The sequence below is a fragment of the Aspergillus flavus genome, chromosome 2, assembly GCF_009017415.1.
Source record: "Aspergillus flavus chromosome 2, complete sequence".
Taxonomy (NCBI): domain Eukaryota; kingdom Fungi; phylum Ascomycota; class Eurotiomycetes; order Eurotiales; family Aspergillaceae; genus Aspergillus; species Aspergillus flavus.
In genome coordinates, this window is record NC_092409.1 from 1,002,445 (window position 1) to 1,028,258 (window position 25,814).

Below are 25,814 nucleotides of genomic sequence, written 5' to 3' on the forward strand. Positions count from 1 at the left end.
CCAAGAGTATCAGACTATACGTTAAGTATGCTTCATAAGCAGGGGAACTTAGGGTTGGGAACAGTGGACTGTAGAAACATCATAGTGGGGTAGATGTTGCTGTGCCTTCCAATCAGAGACATTATAACCATCAACCACCAATAGGAAGCTCTAGCAGATCCAGGGTCGACTCTTCCGCCAACGCCCATTGGGCACGACACATTTTACATAGCCTACCAGGGAAATGAGAGGACTTAGTATACTGGTTTCTTGGAGGAAATACTTTACGGACTATAACCAGGTGAGAAATTTGCAACGTGCCTTTATAAACAGTACAAGGTGATTGAGTTAGATAGATGCAAGTTAAACTACCATATTGTATATGTGGACCAGCCCAGTGTTTCCGATTAGTTCATACACTTTCCTCCCACACCACCGCTGTCCTTTTCCTGCCACCATGGTCTAATGACGAGGTGACTTGAAACAGTAGACCAAGCCTTCGAGCAAGCTAGAGAACTGGGATATACGAAACGTACTCTTCAAATCTCCAGAGAGCTTGTAAATACCTGTCTCATGATGATTAAAGAGAAGGACCTTATTGGAATGGTTATCCTTGATTGTACAGGGCCGTTTCAACCCATCTCTCCAAACCTTCTAGTCAATTTGACATTGATTGCTAAATACTATCAGACTACATTTAGAAATGCTACTCAAATACAGGTATTCAACTCAATACATTTCGCTCAACATTTCACAACCTTCACAAGGCTCCCTCGCAGATTGACACAGTTCACAGCACATCAGTACAAGCGCAGACAGCAAACAGCTCCAAAGTGGGAATTAACCCTCCAGAAAATCCCCTTAGACCTCAATAGCAGCAACAGCCTCAGCGCCCTCAACATCACGTTTTCCAGCCTTCCCAGCCTGGTCCTGGAAATCCTGAACCCCCTTCTCAATAGCATCAGAGATACCGCCCGCAATGCCGGAGGCAAGGTTCTGCAAATTCTCAGGAACCTTGGAGACAATCGTATCCGACAGCTTCTTGGCAGCTGTCTTCTGCTGGATCAGGTCATTGTAGGTCTGGGCGCCCTTGCCGGCCTGAACAATCTGGGACTTTTTGCTCGATAGATGGGTAACGGCCGTGGTGATCTTCTGCTTGAGGTCGTTCACGGGGCCCGGAAGACCGAGAGCATCGCCACCGCTGAGGTTAGAGGTGCCGCTAACCTTGGTGGTGCCGGCGTTGATAGCATCGACAAGGCTGTCGGAGGCTTGTTGGACCTTGGTCACGTCGCCGCCTGTGTACGCCTGGATGGCTGAGTCGAGGGCGTCGACTTTGGGGCCGATGCCAGATAGGACGCCGGTGATGGTGGGGAGATCGCGCTCCATGTTGGCAGGGGCGGCGAGGGCACCGGCGGTGAGGCCGAGGGTTAGGATAGAGAGGACGGAAAACTTCATGGTGATGGAGTTGAGTTGATTCGACCGAGGAACGGTAAATAGCACTGAGAAAGATTGGCAATGATACTAAGAATGATGAAGAATGAGATGATAGGATTGTAATTTCCCAGAGATACTTGAGTGTCTTTATATCTCGCAAACCTCACAAGAGACAAAGCTGCTCCAATCCCCAGGTAACGAAAGATTGGAATCGTGGTGCCTCAAAATTGGATGGTTTCAATTCCATGACAGCTTAGCGGTAGGTTAGAATATGAAGAAACCTAAATATCCGGTGATCGACGGGAATCGACTCGCCGACGGTCTGAAATTCCGGGGAAGATCCCCCTTGGAAATTAGACTCAAAAAGTGGGTGAGACATATCCCCGGGTGGCTGATGTTTGGAAACCCAACACCTATACTTGTTTGGTAGGAACACCATAAACATGGGCGATCTTATAATATATTGAGTTAGTCCATGTAGTATTCGATCAGCTTACTCCAGCCACCGAACCAAAAAGGGATAGCAGATATCTTGCTACCTCGATTCCCGACATTTGAGGCCTGGCCTGAGACAATGACATAATATTGAGGTGTTGGAGGACATCATAGATAGTATCACATAAATGACTTGAATTATATGTCTAGGCGTCTAGGGAAAGCGAGACGTGATCATGTGTGCTACCAGGGTTGTCTGAGACTCCGAGTTGAGGGAGACATCAAGGAAACGAAAGAAAATCATTTACTGATGTCATAAGGCAGGTATTCCTGAGTCATTGTGTATACGTCTGACTCAAAGTAGATATAAAAATCCAATAATGGAGGACAAGACCCGTCATTGATGAGGGTGCGATATCCGACCATGAGATGTCCAGCGATAACAATTGAACGTTGATAGCTCATGATTATCCACGAGGACACAAGGCCTTGAGTGATTGGCATTCTTGGCATAGCATATCTATCGGATCGTAGCCACATTCCAGACGCGCACTCATTTGGAGATGGAAATGATCATCCTTGGCCTATCTCTGACAATATATATTCAGGGACTCCATGGATGAAACCTCAGCATCTTTTTGGGACTAGCGTACTTTGGCTTATTCGCACGCTTAGATTACATAATACTAATGAATGATCACGTGATTAACAGTACAATTCATACGCATGTAATTTCAAGCCAGTTCTCAAGAAATGTTATGTTTAAAAACAAATAATCAAGAAGATTATATGAGTGACATAGATTCCCTAGTCCTTAAACCGACTTAGGAGCTCAAAGTGCAGGATCTCGAATATCCGAGTAATTCTGCCATCAGAAATCGATACGAACTCCACCAGCGGCACCCCCACTTTCAGGAAAAATACGAATCAGCGTCGCCTCTCATTTCTGACCTCCCCTCGTTCTTCCAACTCCTGGTACTTTTTGTCGCTTAAACTTCCTATAATATAAACATTCAATATGGGTGTCGAGAGGAAGATCATTACCCGCGGTAGCGGCCCTTCTCCTGCCTCAGGCGACAAGGTCTCCATCCACTACACCGGCTGGATCTACGACCCTAAGAAGGCCAACAAGGGCTTCCAGGGCAAGCAGTAAGCCGGCTTATCCTCTGCCAGAATCTTTGGTTTCTTATACGGGGACTTTGGAATACTAAATTTGCCAATAGGTTTGATAGTTCTAGATCGCCGGGGCGGGGTCCATTGGTTGTGAATATTGGTCAGGGGAAGGTTATCAAGGGTACCTCTTACTGACCAGCACTTGTTATATTGACTTTTGTTGCTAATGTGTTCTGCCCAGGTTGGGATGAGGGTGTCATGCAGATGAGCCTCGGCGAGAAGTCTACCCTGACTATTACCCCGTAAGTTAACCCTCTGCGGGAATGGAAATTAGCTTAATACTGACCATATTATGTAGGGACTATGGCTATGGTGACAAGTATGAACCCTGAACATATATAGTCAATGACTTACACATGTTGGATTGAACCTATTCTAACCATCTTCTTTATAGGGCCGCTGGCAAGATCCCTGCAAACTCTACTCTGATCTTGTAAGTTGCAAGGTCATTTAATTTGGAAATAGTGTTGTGGGATTAACTGTCTATTACAGCGAGGTTGAGCTTCTTAAGATTAACTAGTGGCATCGCATTATCAAGTGATCAAATAGTGGCTATAGAGAGGCGGCCCCGATCTCAATGACTTTTGCCTGTTTCGGTACTTGCTACAGGGAAACACCAGGTTGCATAGTATATTGCAGAGCTCTAGGAACTTAAAAGATCTGCTTAGATGGAACTCAAAGCATCCACTCCTCAATAGACTATTACACCTCTTAGATCTATACGGGGATAATCCCGGCCGCTTGTGGGAAGTATCAATTTCAATGGTGTAGCCATGCGAATAATACAACAATAGCATCCATGTGCAACTACGAATCATTCCAAACGAAATACATCGAAAAGATCTAATTCGAAAACCACAGCTGTATTGCTATACTAAATCAACTCGTCAATTGTCCTTCATGGTTTAAGCAAGATACATTATAAGTCCAAGAGACCTTTCAAGTCCCACAAGTTATTTTCCCAGTCAATTCGAACCGGAACAAGATACAGACATCAGAGAAGTTAAAAGCACAACGGATAGAATAACACAAACTCCCAACGCAAGAACACCTCTTGCTCCTTATTACATGAATCGTCCAAGTTCAAATTCAAACCTTCACCATATCATCCTTCCCCTCGCCCTGCAAATCCTCCAACCCAGTCTTAGCAGTCGCAAACTCCCTCGTCTTCACCCCTCTCTCAAACAACAGATCCAACTCAGCATACGACCGTCCCTTAGGTTCTGGCAGCCGGAAGAACGACCACGTCAAGCAGCAAACGCAGAGTGCACCCCAGAAGAAACCTGATTTACCGCGCCAGTTCCATGCGTCGACGTTCAGCATATACGGGATAATGATTCCGGTGACGAGGTTGAGGATATTGTAGACGTTTCGGGCCAGCACGACGGTCTTGGTACGGAGTCTGGAGGATGGGATTTCGGAGACGAGGGCGAAGCAGACGGGGCCGATGGAGGAGTCGTAGATAAAGGTATAGACGAGAAGCATGGAGCCGGTGGCCCAGGAGATGGCGGGTGTGGATGGAGCGATGGAGACGAACCCGATGACGAATAATACGATGGCTAGGATAAATAGACCGCCGACGTAGAGGGTGCGACGGCCGAAGTACGACATTAGTGTCCAGGAGACGAATGTCCCCACCACGCCTAGGGCATATTGCACGAGCGACATGGTGAAGGACTGCGACACGGCGAGACCTGCGCGCTGGTAAAAGACAGTCGAATAGCCCATGAGGCCTGCGCCACATAGACTCTGCGCCGCCCATGCACAGCAGGAGATTTCGGTTCGGCGTAAGTCGCTTTTCTTGAAACAGTCAAGGTAGGAGGTACCGGTTTCAGCACGTCGCTCGAGTGCGTCGGTGTATACGATCATTGCGACGGTTTCTTCGGCGTTGAAGTCTGCGTTAGCGCTGGTCAGTCGTTTCAATGCCTTGACGGCATCTTCGCGGCGGTCTTGTCGAACGAGCCACCAGGGGCTCTCGGGGGCCAGAAACACCCCGATGAAAATGGGAATTGGCCAGATCCACTGCAGAGCAAAGGGGATACGGTATGCCCATTGATCGGTGCGCTCGGCCAGACCCTTCAGCACGCCAGAGGCGAGCAATTGACCTAGCACCCAGCAAAGGTTAACATAGGTGGTGAGATATGCGCGCAATGCGACAGGGCACACTTCGGATGCGTATGTCACAACGAGGGTTTGGTATACACCAAGAGGGATGCCCATAAAGAGCTCGCCGACAACGAGAGTTTGAATATTGGGCGCAAAGAACAGAATGAAAACGAAACCAACGGTCGCGGCAAGGCATGCCATCAGGGTCTTTCGGTATCCCAAGCGCTCTGAGACCAGTCCATTGAGGAAAAGTCCGATAATCTGGCCGCAGGCCATCGCGTTGTTAACACCTGCTTGCCACCTAGCTTCGAGCCCATATGTCCCGTCGGACATGAGACCTCCGTATTTTTCGTTGAAGGCAGGAAATGCGAGGAAGGAACCGATAAGAACAACATCGTAGCCTTCCATGATAATGGCACAGGAGAACAGAAGAGACCACGCCACGGCCTTCGGATAAAGTCTTAGCGCTTGCCATAGAGTCATCTCACGTTCTTTCGCAATGGCGGTATGTGCCTCGCTACTGTTGGGGAGGTCGATATCATCATGCCTCGCTGGGTTATCGTTTTCAATATGTTCAGACATAGCGGCCTTCTCTGGAGTCATCTTGGGTGCGGTATGCAATAGACCGAGCTGGAGCAATAGCGGATGCAGTGGACGATTGCGTGGAAAGTGAAGGCACATACAGGGCCTTTATAGAAACTTGCAGCAGGAATCAGACCACAATCAATGGCGCTTCATATGCACCTAACCTGGACTATACGAGCATCTAAGTTCCCCGAGTCTGCGTGATTCCCCGCAGCATCCTCAGCAGAATGCAGGTGCTGTCCAGGAGACAAGGTTTTTCCCCAGATTCTCTCTAGCGGATCCCCCCGGATTTTTGACGGCCAAATGGAGCGGTTTGATTGGCCGAATGTCGGGCCGAGAAGAATCAAAAGGCAATCGAAGAATTGACTTCTGTGATAATTTATGCTTGTTTTCAACCCAGAACCAATTTGACGGAGACTCAAGCCAAATTATTTGTTCCATTCATCCCATACCAATACCAACTCCGAGTCGGATACATAACACTGAGGTGTATTCTTGTAAACATCCACCACTGTAAAAGTCAAATGATGGGTCCGATGTGTTAGGAAACCCTTAGATAGGGGGGGGACTTAAGCAGGGGCAAAGGTGGGCCAAGCTCTTGATCTAGGGTCAACTCAATCACATGGAGTTGTCCAGACCCCTGCTGCTCGGCTCGCAGTCCTCGACCTCTTATTGGTCTGATGTCGGCCCGCGCCACATATTAATGAGGAGAACCCTAACTCTCTAACGCCACTAACTGCGGCCGACTTAGTCGGTTGCTTGGCCATTTTATCTGATACGAAATCCGCTGCATGCACATGTGCATAATATGGTCACTGTGCCCATGGGAGAAATGTAACATTTGGAACCATCTTGACAACGGTCAAGTGGGGTATGGTCTTGTGGGGTTGGAGCTGGAGCCTGATCGAAATCGCATGGGCCTCTTATGCAGGAGCGATATCTTCTCGGGCCGACATTGCGCCAATCAAGAGTCTCTATCGTATGGATCAACATCGTGCATGCCAGTTGTTATGGGAGGGTGTGCATGGGAGGGTGTCCGAGTACCGTGACTTTACTACTCACCAAGCCAGTTATATATCTTTCCCTCCGACCAAGTTGATTTTGCCAGAAAGCCTTTCCTCCTCTACCCTCCTCCCTTCATCTCCTATACCTCATAGTCCTCCAAGATGTCTCCAGCCCCAGTTGGTGAAAAATGGTGGAAAAACTCCATCATCTACCAGATCTACCCAGCCAGTTTTAAAGACTCCAACAATGACGGCATCGGCGATATCCCCGGTATTATCTCCTCCCTTGACTATATCACCAGCCTGGGGGTAGACGTAATTTGGATCTCCCCAATGTATGACAGTCCCCAGTACGACATGGGGTATGATGTCTCCGATTATGAGAGCGTCTACCCACCATACGGCACAGTCCAGGACATGGAAGTTCTCATCGACGAGTGCCACCGTCGTGGGCTGCGCATTATTCTGGACCTAGTCGTCAATCACACCTCGCACGAGCACAAGTGGTTCAAGGAATCGCGATCATCAAAAGCATGCCCCAAGCGGGATTGGTATATCTGGAAGCCTGCAAAATACGACGCCAATGGAAACCGGAAGCCACCCAACAACTGGCGCAGTATCTTCGGCGGCAGTGCTTGGGAATGGGACGAAGGAAGCGAAGAATATTATCTCCATTTGTTTTGCAAGGAACAGCCAGACCTCAACTGGGAGAACCAAGAGACCCGTCGTGCGATCTACGACTCGGCGATGGAGTTTTGGCTGCAGAAGGGTGTCGATGGATTCCGTGTGGACACGGTCAACATGTACAGCAAGCACCCTGAGTACCCGGATGCGCCTGTTATCGATCCCAAGTCGGAGACTCAAATGTCGCCGGCATTGTTCTGTAATGGACCTCGTATTCATGAATACCTCAGTGAGATGAACGAGGTGCTTGCGAAGTATGACGCTATGACGGTGGGAGAGCTACCGAACACGCACACTGTCGATGGCATTCTGCGGTATGTGTCAGCGGCGCAGAACCAGCTCAACATGGTCTTTCAGTTCGATATCGTCGATCTCGGACAAGGAAAGGATTATAAATTCTTGACTACGCTGCCGGGCTGGACCCTGCCGGAACTCAAGACCGCTGTCAAGGGTACTCAAGTTATCATGAAGGGGACAGACGGTTGGTCCACGGTCTTCACGGAGAACCACGACCAGGGTCGGTCCGTCTCTCGCTTTGGTTCCGAGAAGACCCCAGAATTGAGAGTCACCTCGGCGAAGATGCTTGCAATGATGCAGGGCACGTTGTCAGGCACTCAATTCATCTACCAAGGCCAGGAAATTGGCATGGTCAATGCGCCAGAGAGCTGGACCATCGACGAATATAAAGACGTCGACAGCACAAACTACTACCAAATGGTGCAGAAGATTTCCAATAACGACCCGCTGGAGCTGGAGACTGCGATGAAGTCACTCCAGCGTTTCGCGAGAGACCATGCCCGGCTTCCCATGCAGTGGAGCTCTGAGGCTCATGGTGGATTCTCCTCCTCAGAAAAGACATGGATGCGCGTCCATGATAACTACCCCGAGATAAACGTAAAAGTGCAGGAGAAGGATGACTCTTCCGTCTTGTCGTTCTGGAAACAAGTTATTCAACTGCGTAAAGAGTACGCCGACCTGTTCGTCTTTGGGGATTTCGAGATCTTGGACGAGGCAAATGAGAAGGTGTTCACCTATATCAAGCGAGGGCAGAAGCAATCGGCCTTGATCGTATTAAACTTCTCGGACGATACACTGAAATTCAAGCAACCAGCTGGGGTGCAAGATGCCAAGGTGTTGCTGCGTAACGTTGAAGGGGATTTGAACGAGTTGCAGCCATTTGAGGGACGTGTGCTTCTATTTTAGTTGATAGAGATAATGACTCTGGTAGTACTTTAGACTGAATAAATGGTTCTTCGCTCGATGGGAATATAAAAAGAAATTGAAAATAGCCCAAGTATATGAGTGCCTCAGGCCACCGCCAAGGCGCTAAGGCACGCTATCCAATATAAATCTGGGGTAAGAGAGGCGGGGCCCACGATGTCTCCTCTTACCGACATCGCAAGCTAGATCGATGCATATCGTCGCCGTAGAACCATGGAGGACCACCCTCGACCTCGAGTACACAAGGCATGCGACGCGTGCGGACGAAGGAAAGTTCGCTGCAATGGCCAGCAACGATGCCAGCAATGTGAGCACATGGGCCTAGTCTGCACATACACCGATAATCGACTCGCGCGATCACGGAAGCACGCGCTTCGTCGGGGAGAAGTTATCTCGAAACATAAGATCGAGTCGTCGTCAAATGTACTTCTTGCACCAGCTTTATCACCAGTTTCAACCTCGTATTTTGAAAGCCTGATCCCGGAATATATGCATTTCGTATACCCATTCAACCCCATCATGACCGAGGACGAGGTGCAAGATGCAGTCAGCAAAATGGACTCGGATAGGGAGAACGCAGCATTTGTATACGCATTCGCTGCCGCCACTATTGACCTGGCGCAATCCAATCGCCCCACGTCAAGCGCCTCGACGCACATCACCCAGCTTGTCAATCAAGCCATCGAAACCCAACCGCCCATGTTTCTTGGCTTCCGGCCGTCCATCCTGCGCACAATGACCAACGTATTTATACAGATGTGCTTTATGAGCCTTGGCCAATATGACCTCGGCTTTATATATCTGCGTGAAGCCATCACCATGATCCACCTCCTGCGCATCGAGGACAAGACTGCTCTCGCAAATCTCAACCCCACAGAACGAGCACGACGCCAACGTCTTTACTGGTTATGCTTCATCCATGAGCGATTCATGTCGATTGTCCACTTCTCTCCCGCAACCCTATCCCCCCATGCCTCCTTCCCAGAGGCTGACCCCACCCTGGCCCCCGGTATCTCCCAGGGCTGGACCCAAGTCATCAAGACCTTCCTGATCCTCGAACCAACCTTCATAAACCTCTGGATCGGCGACAGAAGCCAAGTCTCAGCGAAATGGGTCGAGAAAAAGTACCAGGAGCTAGACGACGCCCGCTGGGAACTCGAAGTCTCGATGTTATCCGAGACGCAGCAAGCCGATCTCGTCATCACCCGACAGTGGATGCGTACTCTGCTTTGGCAGATGGCCATGTCTAACTGGCTTTTATCCTCTCGTGCTCCCTGTCCTTCACTATCCCTAGAACTCCCGCTCCGGCTATCCGGCCAGCTGAGACAATTCCTGACTAAGATCTCGCAAAATACGATTCGCGTGCACGGATCTTCCATTCTCACCAAGCTGGTGGAGATCATTAATACTATCGCCGATGTTGTTATTCATCTTCCGCAGGCGACGCTGGAGCAGACCACTAGCCGGATTGGGGATATTGTGTTTATGAAGAGTGTGGTGTTTTCGTTTCATAATTTACAGCAGGTGTCGAAGGATATTCTTCTTGAGAAGTTCTGTTTGATTAGGGACCGGTTTCCAGGGATTGAGGCTGCTTGTCAATTGACTTTTTAGTTGGCTTGACTGTTGATATCAATTAATAGATGGTTCTTTGAGCTTGACCGGGGATAACTGACGTGGAGTAACTGCTGCATTGCACGAAGGCGGAAGCCGAGTATGTACATAAAGATCCTCATGGGAATTATGGTATGCATTCTGAGTAGACAGGCATCCAACTTACAACTGGCATAGCTCAACAAAACCACCGAGTGCTCGAGGCGAGGTTGCACTATTTAAACCGTTCAGAAGGATTCTCGTCACTTCTACTAGGACATAATATCCGACATCTCCTCACCTATAACGAAGAAATGCCGAAACCTTTTGCCTAGTAGACCAAAGAGCGTTACAGCTAGCAAGGATAAACTCACAAGTGCTGTAAGGGGACTCCATGGAACACTGACATCTCATTCGAGAAGACGACCAGGTCCTAGAACTGATCTCGGGAAACCTCCGAGAGGCAAAGGCAACCATTTGTACATATCCAGAAGCGATTGGGGAAAGGAAGCACGGTACGATATTACTCCGTGGCTTTTAGGGCCCATGGGTGTTCAATCTCGGTGTCTCCGTTAAGCCGAGTGGAATTATGGGGTATGCCACTCCACAAGCTTATGTTGGACTATACTGTAGCAGAAAGAATAGCCAGCTTATTTATGTTCGCCGGCTGTGGAGACTCTGGAGAGCCAATGCATAATATGCGGGGAGAATGTGTATATTTGCATAGGAAGGAAAAAACCCGTAACGGTCTCGGGGTGTTTGGAACCTGGATAGTGGGCTCATCATCTTGAAGGCTCTGTCCTGGTGGCTTGTGAGATAGTCTTCATTTTGTGGGTGACGTAGATAGTTATTGTATCATCTCATTCCTCTTAGATAGGCATACAATAAATTGACTCATTGCACATTCAATCCTATACCCTCCTGATATCCTTTCCTTCCCATTTGTAATCTCTTGCTTCGCAACCTTATTCCCGCCTCCCCTATAAAAGCAAAAGAGTGCGTAAAAATATTGTATATTGCATCTAATATCAGAAGGCAGTAAGTATACTTCCCCTTCGTGCAAATCTCATGTTCGTGAATCCGCATGCCGAAGTATTCAGCCAATGCAAGAGCTCTATATTTATGATTTTCATTGTCAGCATGATTTTGGTCTGGCAACGAAGAACCTCCTTGACTCTGTTCCAGCGAGAATGTAAATTCCAATATGTCCAATTTCCTGCTGCCACATCGGCAACTTGCTTCCACCTTGGACAGTAACCATCCGGGCCGCAACGGTTTTCGTCCACATAAGTAATGCCTCTGCCACGCTTCTGGGCCATCCTCTGGCCAAACCCACTCACGACGTGCGAAGAGTCCCAGGTGATAGCCTTGGATGATTGCATCGGCCTCTTCGAAGAGCTGCGTTAGTCGCGCGTAGCCGGAAGGGTTATCTAGAATCAAATCGGTCGTGATCTTGTCCGCCATAAAGAGGAAGGCTGCGCGGTAGTATAGTCCTTGGATGACCTCGGCACCCATGGAAGCGAGGGCAGCACCGGTGGCATTAGCAGTGATAATGCACGCCAGTTCAACAACTTTGTTTGCCGCCAACGGTCGTTCGTAGGTCAGCTTGAGCGAAGGAGTAGGCGGGAGAGAGCGATCATGACCAGAGTAAGATGAATATCGAGGATACAGAGCTTGCAATATTATCAATCCTTAGCTTTGCCTTTTCCTACGACTTCCCTCCTTAGTCTTAACTTTTTGCTTATTCTCCTCACTTATTTTCTTGACCGGTGTAATCCGAAGCCATTGCTGCGTGCCAGATCCATGTCTCAGGTAGTATTGGCTCAAGATAGATTCCAATTTCCCTAGACCTATTTTTACCCCGATAGTCTACTCCTTCATTCTAATTGAAATCATAGTAATTGTAAAGGTCTAGGTTAAGGGGCCGGGCTGATGAAGTGCGGAATTCTATGAAAAGACTTTCGTCTCACACCCACCACGCCCAAATACGAGGATGTAGCAAATGAATGTCTCTTAGTGGTGTCCGGTGTGCCCCCGTGGGAGTGGCTAAATATCTCGGGCATGTAATGGAGTATATTAAGTGGATACATCTTCCGACTCAAAGAAACCAGCTTCGGGTATTGTGTCAATAAAATTCGCAGGAAGATATGTGGACCCACTCCTTTTGTTTCTATTCTCATTACTTTATTGTGTACTTTCGCACCAGTGTGGAGCTCCTTTTGGAGAAATTGCTCTTTAGTGTTTACGGAGTGCTGTTCTGCGTTTGCCCAGTGCCCCGACGCGCCCGCGAACAACAAAAGACAGAGTGAACAAAAGAAAAGAGAGAGAGAAGGCAAAGTGGGAGAGATGAAGAAAACGTTAAATCATACCTTACTAGAGAGATCGTCCAGGCTGGAAGTTATAAATGGAGGCCTTAGAAGGAAGGTTGTGTTACTCTTTCTATCCCATCCTATTCTACTATTTTATTAGTATCAGTCATATTTACGCTCTCTTCAGCACACATGTATCACCTTTCAATTATCATTGCCCTGTACCTAGTGGCCTTGGTTGCAGGAGCCCGAGAAGAACTTACTCAGGATGAATATGATACTTTTAATCTGCATAGATATTGTTCAAAATTCACTATGGAAAACAGGCCCTCCAATAGACAAGGGGTCACGAAGCCCGTGTTGGAGGTCCACTGTCCTTTTTCGGACGGCACCAAAGCCCTGACAAACGTCGCAAGGTTACCTTTGGACTGGTGTCTAGGTTGGAATACGACAAGCCTTAAGCCTCAAAAGATGTATGTAAAGTCCGCGTTATTTATTATTATCTCTAAGCGGTCTTCTTCCTTTCTGGTTTGCTAGATGCGTTAACTAATAGTCCCAGGGGAATGGCCTCATTACGGGGTCTGTGTCATAGCTGGCGTTATGATCGGATTCCTGGAGATGACTATCAATTCCGAATCCGGGCTGACTGTCAAAATGGTGTTCCAAATCAGGTATCATTTTACTATGGTAAATTATCCCCACAAAGGCTAGACAGCTTCACAACTGATAGGTCTTGTAGCTGGTCTGATAAAACACGATCGAGACACTGGCCGCATAGGTTGTTTTGACCAATGGGTTTAATGCGGTGTAGTACTTGGCTATTGTATCTCTATGTTCAAGGTTGGTTCCTCGTGCTCAGTGGTCTATCTGGGCTAGGTTATACAGGCCTAGTTCATTGTGGTTTTTGGCTTGTGGTACTCGGCTTGGAATGAATCAGTTAAATGTGTGTATCTAACACAATGCTAGTAAAGGAATGGCATTGTTTTACTCCGCGTATGGTACTGATTGTATTGATCATTCAGCTTGAAATATGCAGCAAGGAACTACACCCAACGGTCAGTAGATGATCCAGGTTTCTAGACGGACAATGACCGCGGCCCTGCACCACCGAACGCCAATTGGACAATTTCACCTGACAGCTGCTCCAATTTAAGATTGTTATGACTGACCAAATCTTGTTCATCGTATGCCATTATATGCCCGACTCATGAGGAGGATATATCTATGCAGGTACAGATAACGTGGAGTTGCTTTTCAGAGCTGATGGCGATATCTTCTTCCACAAAATTAAACACCCAACTTTGAGTCGACCATGTTGTCTACCAACGGTTTAGACTTTAAATCATTCTAGGATATGCAGAATACACCTGTTTGAACGGCTTAAGCTGTTTTAATTACTTACTCTAGAGTCTATAGTCTGTTTAAGTTTATTGGTCTACTTCGTTTACTTGGTCTACTTTTATAGTCGGGCAGCTCGAGGCGGCCCAGTTCCTTAAAAGCTCAAGATTTTAGGGTTTGACCCAGTGCCCCGGCGCCCCGGTGCGCCCGTAAGCAACAAAAAGAAAGAGACAAAGAAAGAAAATATTATGATATTTCTCACCAGAAAGCTTGTCTAGGCGGGATATTATAAACGGAGGCCCTTGCACTGGAAAGAATGTTATATTTCTTTCCATTCTACTGTCCTCAAGAGTCAACATTATTGACATCTTATACTTTTCTCGGCACAGATGGATCGCATTTCAATTATTGCCCTATACCTGGTGGCCTTGGCCGCAGGATTCCAAACAACACGTACCCCCGAGGAACTGGCAACCCAACTCGTCCATAGACATTGTCAAAACCTGAGGATCGAAAGCATTCACATCGGCGACGTTATTGGCATGACAGGCATTATTGCGGCCGACTGCGACAAGAGGTTACCGGGCGGCCGATGGGAGAAACGCGATACAAGACTGTGGGCGGACGATTGTCTTGGTTGGAATTATACACGACCGGAAGGCTTTACAGCTGAGCCATAGTAAGTGCAGTCCTCATTATATTATCTCCAGGTGTTATTCTTTCTTTCTGGCTTACTATATATGATAACTAATCGACCCAGTGGGAGGGGGGGCCAAAGAGGTGGATGTCGTGATTGGGTATATGAACAGATAGGCGACTTTCAATTCCGTATCCGGGCGAATTGTGCGCATGCCTTTCCACGACAGGTATCCTTTTATCAGCGTAAGTATCCCCTATAAAAGCTGGGCAGTTTGATAGCTGATAGTCCTTTTAGCTGGTCTGCTAGAGGTTGACCTGGAGGGCGGCCACCTAGGTTGTTTGGGGGTCTGGCGTAAGGGATACTGAGGCAATGGCCTTAACGATAGTCTAAATAGACCACTCGGTCAAGCTCTTTAGGCTATTTAGGCAGGTAGCGGTAGTTTAGGTGGTACAGGGACCTATGAAGCCTGCGCTGGACTAGGGGGAAGAAGGGGTTAGGCTTAGGGATCAAAGCCTGGCTTGGGACCTGGTGTGGGAGGTTGGAACCTAATAGGGAGTCCAAGCAATCTGAGCAGTCTAAGTAATCCGGTGATTTTAATTAGTGATTGGTAGACAATATAGTGGGACCCCAAAAACAGATCTAATTGGCTAGATGATAGTGCGTTGCTGTTGGTAAAGTTGGTTAAAATCATCGGTTGACCTTAAGCTAGATTTAGTCTGCCGTAGTAGATATACAGAGTGCTGTGCATGTTATGGGAGGTCAAGAATTACACAACGGAGGAGAGTAGAAGGATGCGGGACCGGTCGGAGGTAGAATCAAGCAACATAGGCAACATAATCAATCTAATCAAGAAGTTCAACCAACTTCTACTTCTACCAGATATTAATGGAATAATATTCATACGGAGTAACGGAGTATACCTGAGGGGACCTCCTGCGGAGCGCCTATATCAGGACTTCTGCCTCGGGCTGCCAGGCATCGAGCCAGCTCAGTCACGGGACCCAACAACAACCATTTACAAAAGTCCTCTTTATTTCATTGGAACCTTTGAACATGAACATATTTTGGCACGACCAGAACACACGACCATGGGGTTAGAGAACAGGGCTTCCTGTCCGCTCAACCGCACTTGAGCCACACGCCGGGAGGTTTAGTTGGGCGGGTGACCACCAGCGACTCCCTCTTGTTATAACTTATACGTTTTTTATCACACTGATATCCTCTACTAGCTTAGTCTAGATCTCAAAGGCTGATAGATGCATCTCTACTGAAAAACCCCGCGAGTTGCAAACTTGCAACTGAATGAGCCAAGGCAATCTGTTCAACGGGGTTTCCCATATAGCGTAATATGTCTCTGATTGGTTAAGCCCTCACCGTCCTTGCTTAGTCAAGAGAGATTACCATTTTAGGCAATATAGAGCTTTGAAGTATGTATCCCTATTATTCGCGTGACTTGGCTTAAATAGTCAGGATCGATATTCAATTAAGATATTCGGTAACCCATGGCATGGAAATTTGTATAGGCCATCCAGGTCATATGTCAAACCCTCATATATTCGGGGTTAAGTGAACATTCGTATGGGCATCCAAATTGGCCTCCGGGTTAGGTTATAATACGCGAGGTGGTTCACCTTCCGGGGTTGCAACTGGCCGGGTTTTACACCATCTGGTGGCAAGTGAGTACAGGAGGTCAAATCATATACCTATGCACAGTTACTCAGCTTACCCTAATCCTTCTCCAAGAGCAGCGGAGAACTGTTTCCGGAACTCACATCTCCTCTATATTAGACCCTAGGCAATATCTGCTACAGTAAATGGTAAATATGGATGTTTGACAGTCTCGTCTGTTTACTGTAGATACTAATCGATATTTACGAAAGGTAACACCTTATCCGGACCAGAACTTCCTAACAAAAAAGAAAGAATGGTAGAGGAGTCACGAGTGCATACCTAATGCCAGCTCAGCCTGACTTCCAAAACATAGCCAGTCTCGTCACGCCTCCACTCCAAATGTTACAATGCCAGAATTCTCGCACCTCAGAGCCCCCCCCTTTCCAAGGCCATCACCTCTTTCCTTCCCATTTCCACCCACGTTGCTGCTTCTGATAACTGGCTCCAACTTTATTGATTCATCGATCAGTTACTGCTTCGCAAAGACCCCACGGAAAGATGTCGTTCCCCCATGATCATGGCAAACGTGCCGAGCGTGCAGCGTCTCAGAGTGCCATTCGCTGTGATCTACAGCAGGCAATTGGGGACTGTTCTATTCCCCCGGGCACGTTTGTGTCCCGCGAAAGCCTTGAGCAGATTTGGTCCCAAGAGCGGGTCGATGAATTTATACGGCCCCTCGATCCTACCGTTCATTCATCACACGTTCCACTTATTCGGTGCAAGTTCCTACAAACTATTTCGATACTTGTGTATATGCAGTGGGACAATTGGTCTCGGTTTAATGAGATATTTCTCTCTCATACCGACGGCTGTGGAAGGCAGGACCGCACGGATGGTAATATACCAGAATACACCTTGGAGACCCTGAAGAGCAGCACTTTCTTAGGTCCAGCGGCTGGGATAAAGTTTTTCTACGACCGATACATATTCTGTCCGATTGATATTGTGGTCGGAACCAGCATCGTCCGTTCTGAAGAATGGAAGCTCCCCTTTCTACGAGACAAATCAGCACGGCTGGGCCGTAGGGAATATGGGCATACTACGCGAGAGATGATCCCAGGGAGTCACTTGTTCGTATCAAAGGGTGTTTGCTCCCCGGTATGAGCGCCAAATTCCGATGATTCCTCCCTACTTGGAAATCTGGGAGATAGTATCGCTGACAAGAATGGTGTTATAGACTGCGGTGGTCGTCGCTCAAAAGGTATTTGCATCTAAGAGAGCCACCCGACGGGAGACTCGGAGTCTTAATATGATTCGGGATATTCTCTCTCGGCATGACCGTGTCGCTCTTCACCTCGCTATTATCACTATTGGGGACGATGTTCACATACTCACACCAATGGCGGATATGAACCTCGAGAAATTTCTTCTTTTTCAGCTGCATCAATATGGGATAACAGAATTACTCCAGGAAGCTGCTAATCTTGCTAATGCTCTAGACTACCTGCATAACCGACTTCAGGCTGGGGATCAAGTATATTTCTATCATAGGGACCTCAAGCCCTCCAAAATCTTAATATATTCTACACCCCTTCCTCGGAATATCATCGGGTGGGGAGATGGAAAATCACGGATTTCGATCTTTCTGTTGTCAAGAAACCAGAAGGCCATCTAGCTGTCAGGGGATTCGTGACTCGTACGACCGATCAGCAATCGTGGATACCAGGGCCTTACCAGGCACCTGAGGTTTGTGTCAACGATGGAGCAGACTTTCGAAGTAATATCTGGTCCTTCGGTTGCATCCTAGTCCGTTTGCTGTCTTCCAAGCTAGACGGGGCCCGGGGGCTTATGTGGTTAGATGAGCTCCGGTGTAAAGATGTCGACAAGGTCTCGGCCTACGAGCATGATTACTTCTACAGATGAGATCCTCCTAATCTCAACCCGCATATCAAAGAATGGATCAACGACCTACCTCGCCGAACTGACGGATATAACGAGGAATTTCTGAGTTGCTGCAGGGACTTTCTTCTGTCGACACTTAAGGTCGACAAGTACGAACGATCATCTGCAGAGTCAGTCGCAAGGCAACTGCAGCAATTGACCAAACTTCTTATGCCACAGCCTGGTCCTTTATTCGACCCAGAAGTATATCCAAATGACTCGGTGTACGATGAGTCATCGAGACATCTCCTTCACACTTCTGGAATCTCAGGCCAGGTCGTTACGGAAGACCCTACTTTCTGTGGATACACTCCAGGCCCTCAACCAGTGACGGGATCGAAATCAGCATCTGAATGCTGTCCACACAACCCAAAACACAAAGCCCATGTGGCTCAGCCTGCAGATAGATGGGATTGGGTGGAGAAACTCCAAACCTTTGGATACAATGCCCAGGAAATAAACGAGATTCTTCTAGAGAGGGCTCGCGATGCGCCGTGGATATATATTGAGCCTGAAAAATTTTATATCCCCCTTATGAGCACTACTCATCATATTCGTAGGTGCTGTCACTTTCTAGGAGAACGCCGTCAACAAGGATCGACATCCGACTCAATGGATACTTTGCAAACGGGCATTGACCTAGCGGTCGATAGGTATGAAACTGTGAAGGCGGTCGAGGAGCTCTGCGGTATATGTGGCATAAGTCCAAAAACTCGAATAACAACCGATTGGTTGGGCTCGGCATCGTTTACTGAAGGCAACACTGCTATGGCAGTGACATATTCGCTGCCGACTGACAAATGCCACGAAACCAGAGCCAGCACTATTATCGGTCGAATATCTGGAGCTCTTAAGGGCTTTCAGGATGCCGCCAGTCTCTTACAATTGAAATGCCTTTGCTGTGACTCGTTTACAGTTATTCGACACGGAGGATGGCGTAGCGAAGTGGATGGGGTAGCCGCTGGGGAGGTCGTTTCACTGGGCTTCCATCTAGTAGCTAATCTTGCTCAGGCATTGGAACAGTCAATGGGGAAAAATACACCCTCCCCGCGTCAAATTCTCTCGGCATCTAGTGCAATTCTAAGACTGATTTCTCCTGAGTTTGAGGTGGCTCATGGCAGAAGCGACATGGGAGCCTCTCTCCACCTGGGTGCGTTAGCAGTTCAATTTCTCTGTCTGGGATTCATGTCCTATGTACAAGCACATATTGGTCCTCTTGAACCATTTTTCTTGGATACGCCTATAAGTCGGGTGGTGTTATTGGGGCTTGATGAAGACAATAAATACCCCAAGCTGGTAGCAAAACTTGTCGACATCACTTGCTTGGGTGATATGACTCGCGGGCCTGTTTGGATGTTCTTTAGACACCGAAATTCGGAGGGAAATCAGGCCTTCAAGAGGCCCTGTGAGCCACCGAGCGAAAGATGCGATATCATGGGCCAGATGTGTGACATATTGGATACCTGGGGGCCGGGTAATGTAGTATATCGAGGGGACGAAATGAGCTGTCCCATTGCGGTGCAAATCGGTGGCGGTTTCATCTTTTCAGATGACGATTTAAAGTGACATTGGGCCCGGGAAATCAATGAATCCACTATATTGCGGGATCTTGACCCCAGAGGGCTGCTTCGCATTGGCGCGTTGGTGTCGGAAAATGACAGTTGTAGGCTTGACGAGAAAGCCTGTCGAAATGAGTCGGTCAACGTGCTTGAATATCTCGGAACAAGTACTACTTCATGGGTTAGATCACAGCGACAAATAGGGGTCCAGGCAGGTCAGCATGGCATGTGTCAGTACTCTGAGGTGTGGAATAAACAAAGAGGCATCTCGATCAAAGAGGCAGCGCTCACAAGGACTAACGAGGAGCTTCTCCAATACATGACCGAGCCTTGGGAAGTCCAGGTGAGCTACTGTACTGGAGTAGCTAGAAGGGTGCTCCTGCGAACAACTGTGGCTCATCTGTTGCGTACATTTTTCAACAGTCCTGATGAACATATTGACGAGTTTGAAAGACAACTGCGGGAGAGCTCGCGCAGCGTGCAAGCCATTCACAGCTGGATCAAAGGCCTTCCACAAAAGTCCGGCCAGCAGATCTTGGGCATTATCCGTACTATTCTCAATACTCTCAAGCCCACGGGGCTGGATCCAACAGGAAAATATCTCTGTGTTGCTTGGCCCTTCGACGGAGATACCACACGTTGTTTGAAGGTGCCTCTTGGGGTCGGAACTCCTGGGTTAAAATCCTTGAGGATTCACATGATACTGCCACTTTTGCATATATCACTATGGAATGTCTCGAGGCAAAGCATGTCCAATGCAAGGCGGCTCGAGAAGCCCGCCATGAAGACATATGCTTGCTCGAAACAACTGTTACTAGAGCAGTACGTGACAGGCCAGATCCCTGGTCATTGAAACACGAAGAAGTATACTTCTTTGCCAAGTTGGACAGTTCATTTTGGGTCAAGGTACAAAGAGAACACAAAGATGGGCCAGCAAGTCTCGTTGAGATGATGCCTTTGGATAATTTATCTCATGATCTCCGGCAGTGGTTCAGGAGCCAGGAAAAACAGCAACAAGGCCGTTTGCGAGAATGCCCTAAGGCTCAAGATGAGAGCGAAACGGTGTATGTTTCTTCGGCCCGAAGAAATCATTAGTTCTTCTCAATACTGTCTCAATGTTTGGGTCTGCGAAAGCTGCTAGGTGGTGTATAGGCCAATGCGATGCGCAGAGTTTATCTGGTCGTTAATATGATCTGCTACACTCTGCTCGTCCCAGTATCTATTTCGGCAATCCCTTCATGTCACTGCAGAGGAACGACTGGTCCGGAATGAGGGTTCTTCCGGCCGCGAGGATAGTCATCAATTCATTGAACCTGAATCTATGATAGAGCCCCCTTCCTACCGTCGGCAATATACATGTACATTTGTAATGATTCGTTATGACAAATTTGTCCCATTTTCTTCCTGGAGAGGCCTAATTAAGAAGGTCAGAGAGCCTGCAATGTCGAATCTAGAGACTGCTATGCTCAACTCTCATCTTAACCCTCGCCATCAACCCATACAACCATCTTACAGCAAACAGACCAGTTCACGATGAAACAGTGGCAGGTCAAACTCGCACGGGGAGCCGATTTTCTACAACCCACAAACATCACTACCGCACAATTGGGGGAATACAGAGGCCCATCGAGATTCCACGCGGCATCCCTGAACTGCCGCGACATTATGATTGTAAGCATGACGAGCTCTCTGACGGGGTAAGCAGCGAACTCACAAAGCGGGGAATAGGGCACGTACTTTTGGGATACCAAGCATGGAATCGTTGATGTATGAGTTACTCGTCCAGTTCTCCGTCTGTTGTGATTCTCTTTTGGAGACATGCTAATCTCCCGGGATGGGGAGGAAGTAGTGAAATCAAAACCCAAGGTGACACGTTCTGTCATCGGTCACCTTGTCTCTCCTATCTTCCATCTCATTCACCATGCCGGATCCGTGCAGCCAGGAGACCTCTCCTTCTAGCTAGGCTCTACCTACGACGGCGTCGTCCGGCAATATGCGTTTAACGAACAAGCTTGTGTGGAAATTCCCTCCAATCTGAGTTACCGTGAGGCTGCAGCGCTCCCATGTGCGGTAGTCACAGCATGGAATGCACTCTACAAAGGCCCCATAAAATGCTGCCGGGTGATACCGTTCCAATTCAGAGCACTGGGGGCATCAACATTTTTGCGCTGCAATTCGCCAATATGGGGGGCACCCAAGTCATCGCAACGACTGGCAATGCTGAAAAGGCAGCTAAACTCAAGGCTGAAGGGGCTGATCATGTCATCACCTACAAAGAGGACCCACGATACGGAGGAACGGCGAAGGAAGTCTCGGACCGGGGTCCGTGGGCAGACTTCGTCACTGAGATTGGTGGGCGCTAGCACTATGACGCGGTTTATGCCACCAGTGACTATTGATGGGCAGATTGCCGTCATTGGCAGTCGAGCGGATGTCCAGGAGAGTCCATATGCCGGCCTTCATACCACGTCAACCATGATCATTCGCGGGGTTTTGGTGGGCAGTAGGCAGCTGAATGACGCGATAAACACAGCTATCAAAATTAACAACCTGCATCCGGTCATTGAATCAAGAGTCTGAACATTCTCTGGTCTCCCCAGGATTTTGTCAAGCGTGATAATTTAGGAAAAGTGGGTGGTGGATCTCGATTGAGGTTTGAGGTGTGTTCAACCTTAGCGATCATTCACCTGAGATACAGGATCAACGGGCCTGGGCAGATTTAGGTGGGTGAGCTGGCGCGGCCAAAGGTGATAGCTCAGCTCATCAATTTGACACTAACCTCACGCCACGAGAGGTAATAGGTATGCAAACATGAAGCTCCCTCAGTATCTACAAAACAGATGTTCACATTATACTATATAGCTTCAGTACCTTAGAACATCTAGTACATACGACCATAGGGTGTGGAAAACAGGGCTTCCCGTCCGCTCAGCCGTACTTAAGCCACACGCCGGGAGGTTAGTAGTTGGGTGGGTGACCACCAGCGAATCCCTCCTGTTGTATGTTTTTGGGCTCTATTATTTTTGCTTTTGTCTATAAGGTCGTCGTGATGGACACCAAGAATCAATCAACCAGGTGGTGGCAGACAAGGAGCCACAAAGTTTAAAATACGAGGTGAGAAAGGTATATCTTTCTCTGCCATCCCTTGCCAAACCTCAGTTTGTACCCTGTAAGTGCATTTCAGAAAGACTATTGCTACAATACACCCAATGGCTCATCCACTGCCCAGGTCAATGAAAGCATGGACGTTCACTCGAGCAGGTTCCGCTGAACAAGTCCTCCAACTATCTCAGCAGCATCCCATTCCCACCTTAAGGACCAACACCGATGTCCTCATCCGCATAACCCACGTGTCCCTACACCCCGGCACAACCATAATGATGAATCTCGCTCCATCCATCTTTCGAAACACACCTTGCATTGCAGAAACAGACTTCTCGGGACTGATCATCTCAGCCGGCAAAGGAGTCCCAGTGACCCCCAGCCCAGACAATGAGCACCGGTGCTTCCCGCCCGGAACGCCCGTATTCGGATCCATTCCGGTCGGGCAACATCTAAAAGGTGCCGGAGCCTTGGCAGAATATCTGGTTGTGGACATGAATTGCATAGCCCGCAAACCAGCCAATGTCTCATTCGCGCAGGCTGCGGGTTTACCCGTTTCGGGCACAACTGCCCTAACACTCATGGATGCGGCGGATATCCGTCCCGCTGATCGGGTGCTCATTAATGCTCCATGTGGGGGGGATCGGACACCTTGTCACGCAGCTTGTTTCTCATATCGTGGCTGAGGAGGGGCATATTGTAGGTAGGTGCTCTGCTGCTTCTTTTGATGTGGCGAAAACGCTCGGTTGCCATGATGTTGTGTCATACAATAATTCCGGTGAGTCGTCTACCGCTACGGACATGGAGGTATATGGAGAACAACCATTCGATAAGATCATCGATGCCCGTGGATCTCAGGCTCTGTGGTATTCTTCACCTGCAATTCTGAAGTCTGGCGCGGATAACTCGTATACATCGGTTGGACCGGTGCTCGAATCTTATACTTACTTGAGCATGTTTGCATGTCTCCTAAAAATGGGATTCAATAGATTCTTGCCTGTCTGGGCGGGTGGAGTAGATCGAAAGTACCGACAGGTTACAGCTATGGTTAATCCGGACAAGCTTGAGAGACTGAGAAAGCTATGTGAGGCGGGTCAATTGGGTGTCTTGATCGGAGATACATGGTCGTTCGAGGATGCTGTTCAGGTAGGTCATGACCTTTATTAGACGGATTGACGGGCTAAGATGAAGAAAACAGGCATTCCGCGTTATGGCCAGCCGGCATGCAAGGGGAAAACTGGTGATATGTGTTGCGGAGCCGTCTGCTTAGCCGGTCCAGGGAGTTTTATTCACTTACAGATGGCTCAAGTTTTCCATTATCAAACTTTTTCTTTCCCTCTTAAAACCCTAGACTGTAGTTCGCTTACGCACTAAACCAGTCATTTTTCTCACAATCAATCACATGGTTGAACATTATGCTGCGCCAAAACTGATAAACGACGAGGGCTCTTTTGAGGTCGCTCCACTCTCTTGCTGGACGATTTCCAAAGCTTTTGATCCTCGGGTGCTTAAACCAACAGCCCCCTTGCAACATCTTCTAAAGGTATAATAAGTCCTAATCTCGTGATCAGCGCGGGCTCACCCGAGTCATCGCTCAATGGGTAAATGGTATCAACTTCAGGGTTAGTTCTTACCAGAGCCCGGTGGCAACGAGCGCATTGGCATCTCCAATCCCATTACTTTCTCTTACCGGTGAACTGGTTACCTCGAATTAAATGGACAACCGTGTGCTGCGCAAGTATTCGAGATGACTTAGTATTCTAAGCTCTTCAATTAACGCTGCGACAGGCTCGGTTTGATACAGAGCACATGCAGACATTACGTATTGACAGGGCCAACGCACTCTTCAAAAGGGGAGGATGGTCCGTTGCTCCCCTTTCCAGGTAGGAGTTTGGATATCCCAGAGAAACCTGCGTCAGTCGAGACGGGTGGGGAGGCATCTATGGGGGTAAGGTTTGATGCACACATGACGTGAACGCGAACTTTTGTATGTGAGCTGGACAGATCTTCCTAGTATAGCTTGTGGGTAAGCACTAGTGACCAGGATGTAGTCTTCTCCGCAGAAAAGCGCATGGCATCCAAGTACTTGTGAAGCTTTAAAATACCGATGTGAAACGATATCATCATTCAAATTAGGATGTGAGTCTGGAAGGCGATAGTTGAGTGACCAATAGCCTCGGTTATCTCTAATGTCTGGCGATTGAATAATAATGACATTCGTGCGGAGGCATCAAGTGTGGGGTAGAGAAGTCTGGGAATCATTTCATGATGATCCATAATAACTCACTTGGCAGATGAAGAAGACCCGCGGGGTAACTTGAGCCATGTTTCAATGGGGTCACGAGAGGGTCGCTGCAAAAGGCTTGATATTGAGACAGTTTTGGTAGACAGCTTGTAACTTAATCATACAGGTAAACTGGAGAATTCGTTGGAAAAAAAACGATATATGTGACAATTTTGGCCTGTCGGTCCCTTTCTACATATGCTTCCACCTCTAACCGTCCAATTTGCCGAAGAGATTGCGCAATAAGGTCCTAGAATACAAATTTCTCTAGCGTTGAGCCCATGTTACTCTGCTAGGCGTAGTACGTTGTAGTAACAGCAATACCCGGACACGGTCCGAGTGTCCCAATGTGAGAGCTATCTTGGGCCGAGCCAAGTACATCAGTAGGGTGGGGAAAAGATCCTCCTTATGGTTTGGTCCTCGGATTATAGCTAGGCTGGTCTGGTATATAACGTCCGAGGCTTTGGTTTCACGCGCTATTACCAAGTGATAGCCAGAAGAGCCAGTTTAATTCCGTGGAGGGGAGATACGAGAGAATAATCAAAGTTGAGGTATGAACGGAAGGGTGATAGTTGCCAAAGCCATCTACGTAGCCATTAAGGTTTCATGCTGTTGGCAGCTGTCTTAGAAGTTCAAATACTGACATAATATGCCGAGATCGATCGAGGTACTCTTTAAGCAGCAAGAACCGTATCGACCTATCTGATACTCCTGTTATATCTGCCATCGATACATAATCCTTTGGTATTAAAGTTACAGCTTCTATAATAATTCTATGACTGATGCCAGGCGTATTACAAGAGCTTGCTTCGATAGTAT

General features: G+C 48.0%; 12 protein-coding genes across 12 annotated transcripts; 8 read left to right on the plus strand and 4 right to left on the minus strand.

Annotated features, from left to right (window-relative positions):
- Window positions 1–840: 840 nt before the first annotated feature.
- On the minus strand, window positions 841–1,434 carry F9C07_9745 (hydrophobic surface binding protein A-domain-containing protein; the record flags this gene model as incomplete). Its single annotated transcript, XM_041284536.1, has 1 exon — window positions 841–1,434. The coding sequence occupies one exon, from the start codon at window positions 1,432–1,434 to the stop codon at window positions 841–843; it is 594 nt and encodes a 197-aa protein (XP_041142188.1).
- A 1,283-nt stretch (window positions 1,435–2,717) lies between these two features.
- F9C07_2126025 (putative transporter) lies at window positions 2,718–6,723 on the minus strand. The gene is made up of 5 exons (XM_071509085.1): window positions 3,416–6,723; window positions 3,320–3,340; window positions 3,203–3,263; window positions 3,072–3,142; window positions 2,718–2,997 (listed from the first exon to the last, which is right to left on the minus strand). Exon 1 carries the CDS (start codon window positions 5,806–5,808, stop codon window positions 4,111–4,113), a length of 1,698 nt encoding a protein of 565 aa, XP_071363566.1. The 5' UTR covers window positions 5,809–6,723; the 3' UTR covers window positions 2,718–2,997; window positions 3,072–3,142; window positions 3,203–3,263; window positions 3,320–3,340; window positions 3,416–4,110.
- F9C07_9746 (putative FKBP-type peptidyl-prolyl isomerase) lies at window positions 2,790–3,698 on the plus strand. Its single transcript, XM_071511935.1, has 5 exons — window positions 2,790–2,997; window positions 3,072–3,142; window positions 3,203–3,263; window positions 3,320–3,340; window positions 3,416–3,698. The coding sequence occupies exons 1-5, from the start codon at window positions 2,867–2,869 to the stop codon at window positions 3,456–3,458; spliced, it is 327 nt and encodes a 108-aa protein (XP_071363564.1). The 5' UTR covers window positions 2,790–2,866; the 3' UTR covers window positions 3,459–3,698.
- Window positions 3,455–3,975, minus strand: F9C07_1184610 (uncharacterized protein). The gene has a single exon (XM_071507710.1). It carries the CDS (start codon window positions 3,837–3,839, stop codon window positions 3,555–3,557), a length of 285 nt encoding a protein of 94 aa, XP_071363565.1. The 5' UTR covers window positions 3,840–3,975; the 3' UTR covers window positions 3,455–3,554.
- On the plus strand, window positions 6,724–8,690 carry F9C07_2276945 (glycoside hydrolase superfamily). Its single transcript, XM_041284531.2, has one exon. It carries the CDS (start codon window positions 6,879–6,881, stop codon window positions 8,601–8,603), a length of 1,725 nt encoding a protein of 574 aa, XP_041142191.1. The 5' UTR covers window positions 6,724–6,878; the 3' UTR covers window positions 8,604–8,690.
- Window positions 8,691–8,791: 101 nt separating this feature from the next.
- F9C07_2276946 (putative C6 transcription factor) lies at window positions 8,792–11,118 on the plus strand. Its single transcript, XM_041284532.2, has one exon. The coding sequence runs from the start codon at window positions 8,835–8,837 to the stop codon at window positions 10,230–10,232; it is 1,398 nt and encodes a 465-aa protein (XP_041142192.1). The 5' UTR covers window positions 8,792–8,834; the 3' UTR covers window positions 10,233–11,118.
- Window positions 11,119–11,239: 121 nt separating this feature from the next.
- F9C07_2225146 (uncharacterized protein) lies at window positions 11,240–11,997 on the minus strand (the record flags this gene model as incomplete). The annotated part of the gene is made up of 3 exons (XM_071509761.1): window positions 11,240–11,325; window positions 11,387–11,884; window positions 11,979–11,997. 3 exons carry the CDS (start codon window positions 11,995–11,997, stop codon window positions 11,240–11,242), a joined length of 603 nt encoding a protein of 200 aa, XP_071363567.1.
- A 2,250-nt stretch (window positions 11,998–14,247) lies between these two features.
- F9C07_2276947 (uncharacterized protein) lies at window positions 14,248–14,863 on the plus strand (the record flags this gene model as incomplete). Its single annotated transcript, XM_071510214.1, has 3 exons — window positions 14,248–14,537; window positions 14,619–14,740; window positions 14,793–14,863. 3 exons carry the CDS (start codon window positions 14,248–14,250, stop codon window positions 14,861–14,863), a joined length of 483 nt encoding a protein of 160 aa, XP_071363568.1.
- Window positions 14,864–17,508: 2,645 nt separating this feature from the next.
- Window positions 17,509–19,812, plus strand: F9C07_2197788 (kinase-like domain-containing protein; the record flags this gene model as incomplete). Its single annotated transcript, XM_071509419.1, has 4 exons — window positions 17,509–17,720; window positions 17,792–17,979; window positions 18,034–19,455; window positions 19,796–19,812. 4 exons carry the CDS (start codon window positions 17,509–17,511, stop codon window positions 19,810–19,812), a joined length of 1,839 nt encoding a protein of 612 aa, XP_071363569.1.
- A 116-nt stretch (window positions 19,813–19,928) lies between these two features.
- F9C07_9752 (uncharacterized protein) lies at window positions 19,929–20,462 on the plus strand (the record flags this gene model as incomplete). The annotated part of the gene is made up of 1 exon (XM_071511936.1): window positions 19,929–20,462. The coding sequence occupies one exon, from the start codon at window positions 19,929–19,931 to the stop codon at window positions 20,460–20,462; it is 534 nt and encodes a 177-aa protein (XP_071363570.1).
- A 492-nt stretch (window positions 20,463–20,954) lies between these two features.
- F9C07_2217297 (NADPH quinone reductase) lies at window positions 20,955–22,189 on the plus strand (the record flags this gene model as incomplete). Its single annotated transcript, XM_071509686.1, has 6 exons — window positions 20,955–21,280; window positions 21,338–21,376; window positions 21,452–21,541; window positions 21,569–21,730; window positions 21,751–21,961; window positions 21,999–22,189. Exons 1-6 carry the CDS (start codon window positions 21,143–21,145, stop codon window positions 22,187–22,189), a joined length of 831 nt encoding a protein of 276 aa, XP_071363571.1. The 5' UTR covers window positions 20,955–21,142.
- Window positions 22,190–22,818: 629 nt separating this feature from the next.
- F9C07_2251889 (zinc-binding oxidoreductase) lies at window positions 22,819–24,678 on the plus strand (the record flags this gene model as incomplete). Its single annotated transcript, XM_071510079.1, has 3 exons — window positions 22,819–23,325; window positions 23,375–23,857; window positions 23,910–24,678. The coding sequence occupies 3 exons, from the start codon at window positions 22,819–22,821 to the stop codon at window positions 23,979–23,981; spliced, it is 1,062 nt and encodes a 353-aa protein (XP_071363572.1). The 3' UTR covers window positions 23,982–24,678.
- Window positions 24,679–25,814: the final 1,136 nt, after the last annotated feature.

Bases quoted from the DNA above. Each gene is read 5' to 3' on its own strand.
- F9C07_9746 (XM_071511935.1), top strand. From the start codon at position 2,867: ATGGGTGTCGAGAGGAAGATCATTACCCGCGGTAGCGGCCCTTCTCCT. The intron at 3,264-3,319 runs GTAAGTTAACCC...CATATTATGTAG, and splicing joins TCTACCCTGACTATTACCCC to GGACTATGGCTATGGTGACA. The intron at 3,341-3,415 runs GTATGAACCCTG...TCTTCTTTATAG, and splicing joins GACTATGGCTATGGTGACAA to GGCCGCTGGCAAGATCCCTG.
- F9C07_2276946 (XM_041284532.2), top strand. From the start codon at position 8,835: ATGGAGGACCACCCTCGACCTCGAGTACACAAGGCATGCGACGCGTGC.
- F9C07_2276945 (XM_041284531.2), top strand. From the start codon at position 6,879: ATGTCTCCAGCCCCAGTTGGTGAAAAATGGTGGAAAAACTCCATCATC.
- F9C07_1184610 (XM_071507710.1), bottom strand. From the start codon at position 3,839: ATGATTCGTAGTTGCACATGGATGCTATTGTTGTATTATTCGCATGGC.
- F9C07_2126025 (XM_071509085.1), bottom strand. From the start codon at position 5,808: ATGTGCCTTCACTTTCCACGCAATCGTCCACTGCATCCGCTATTGCTC.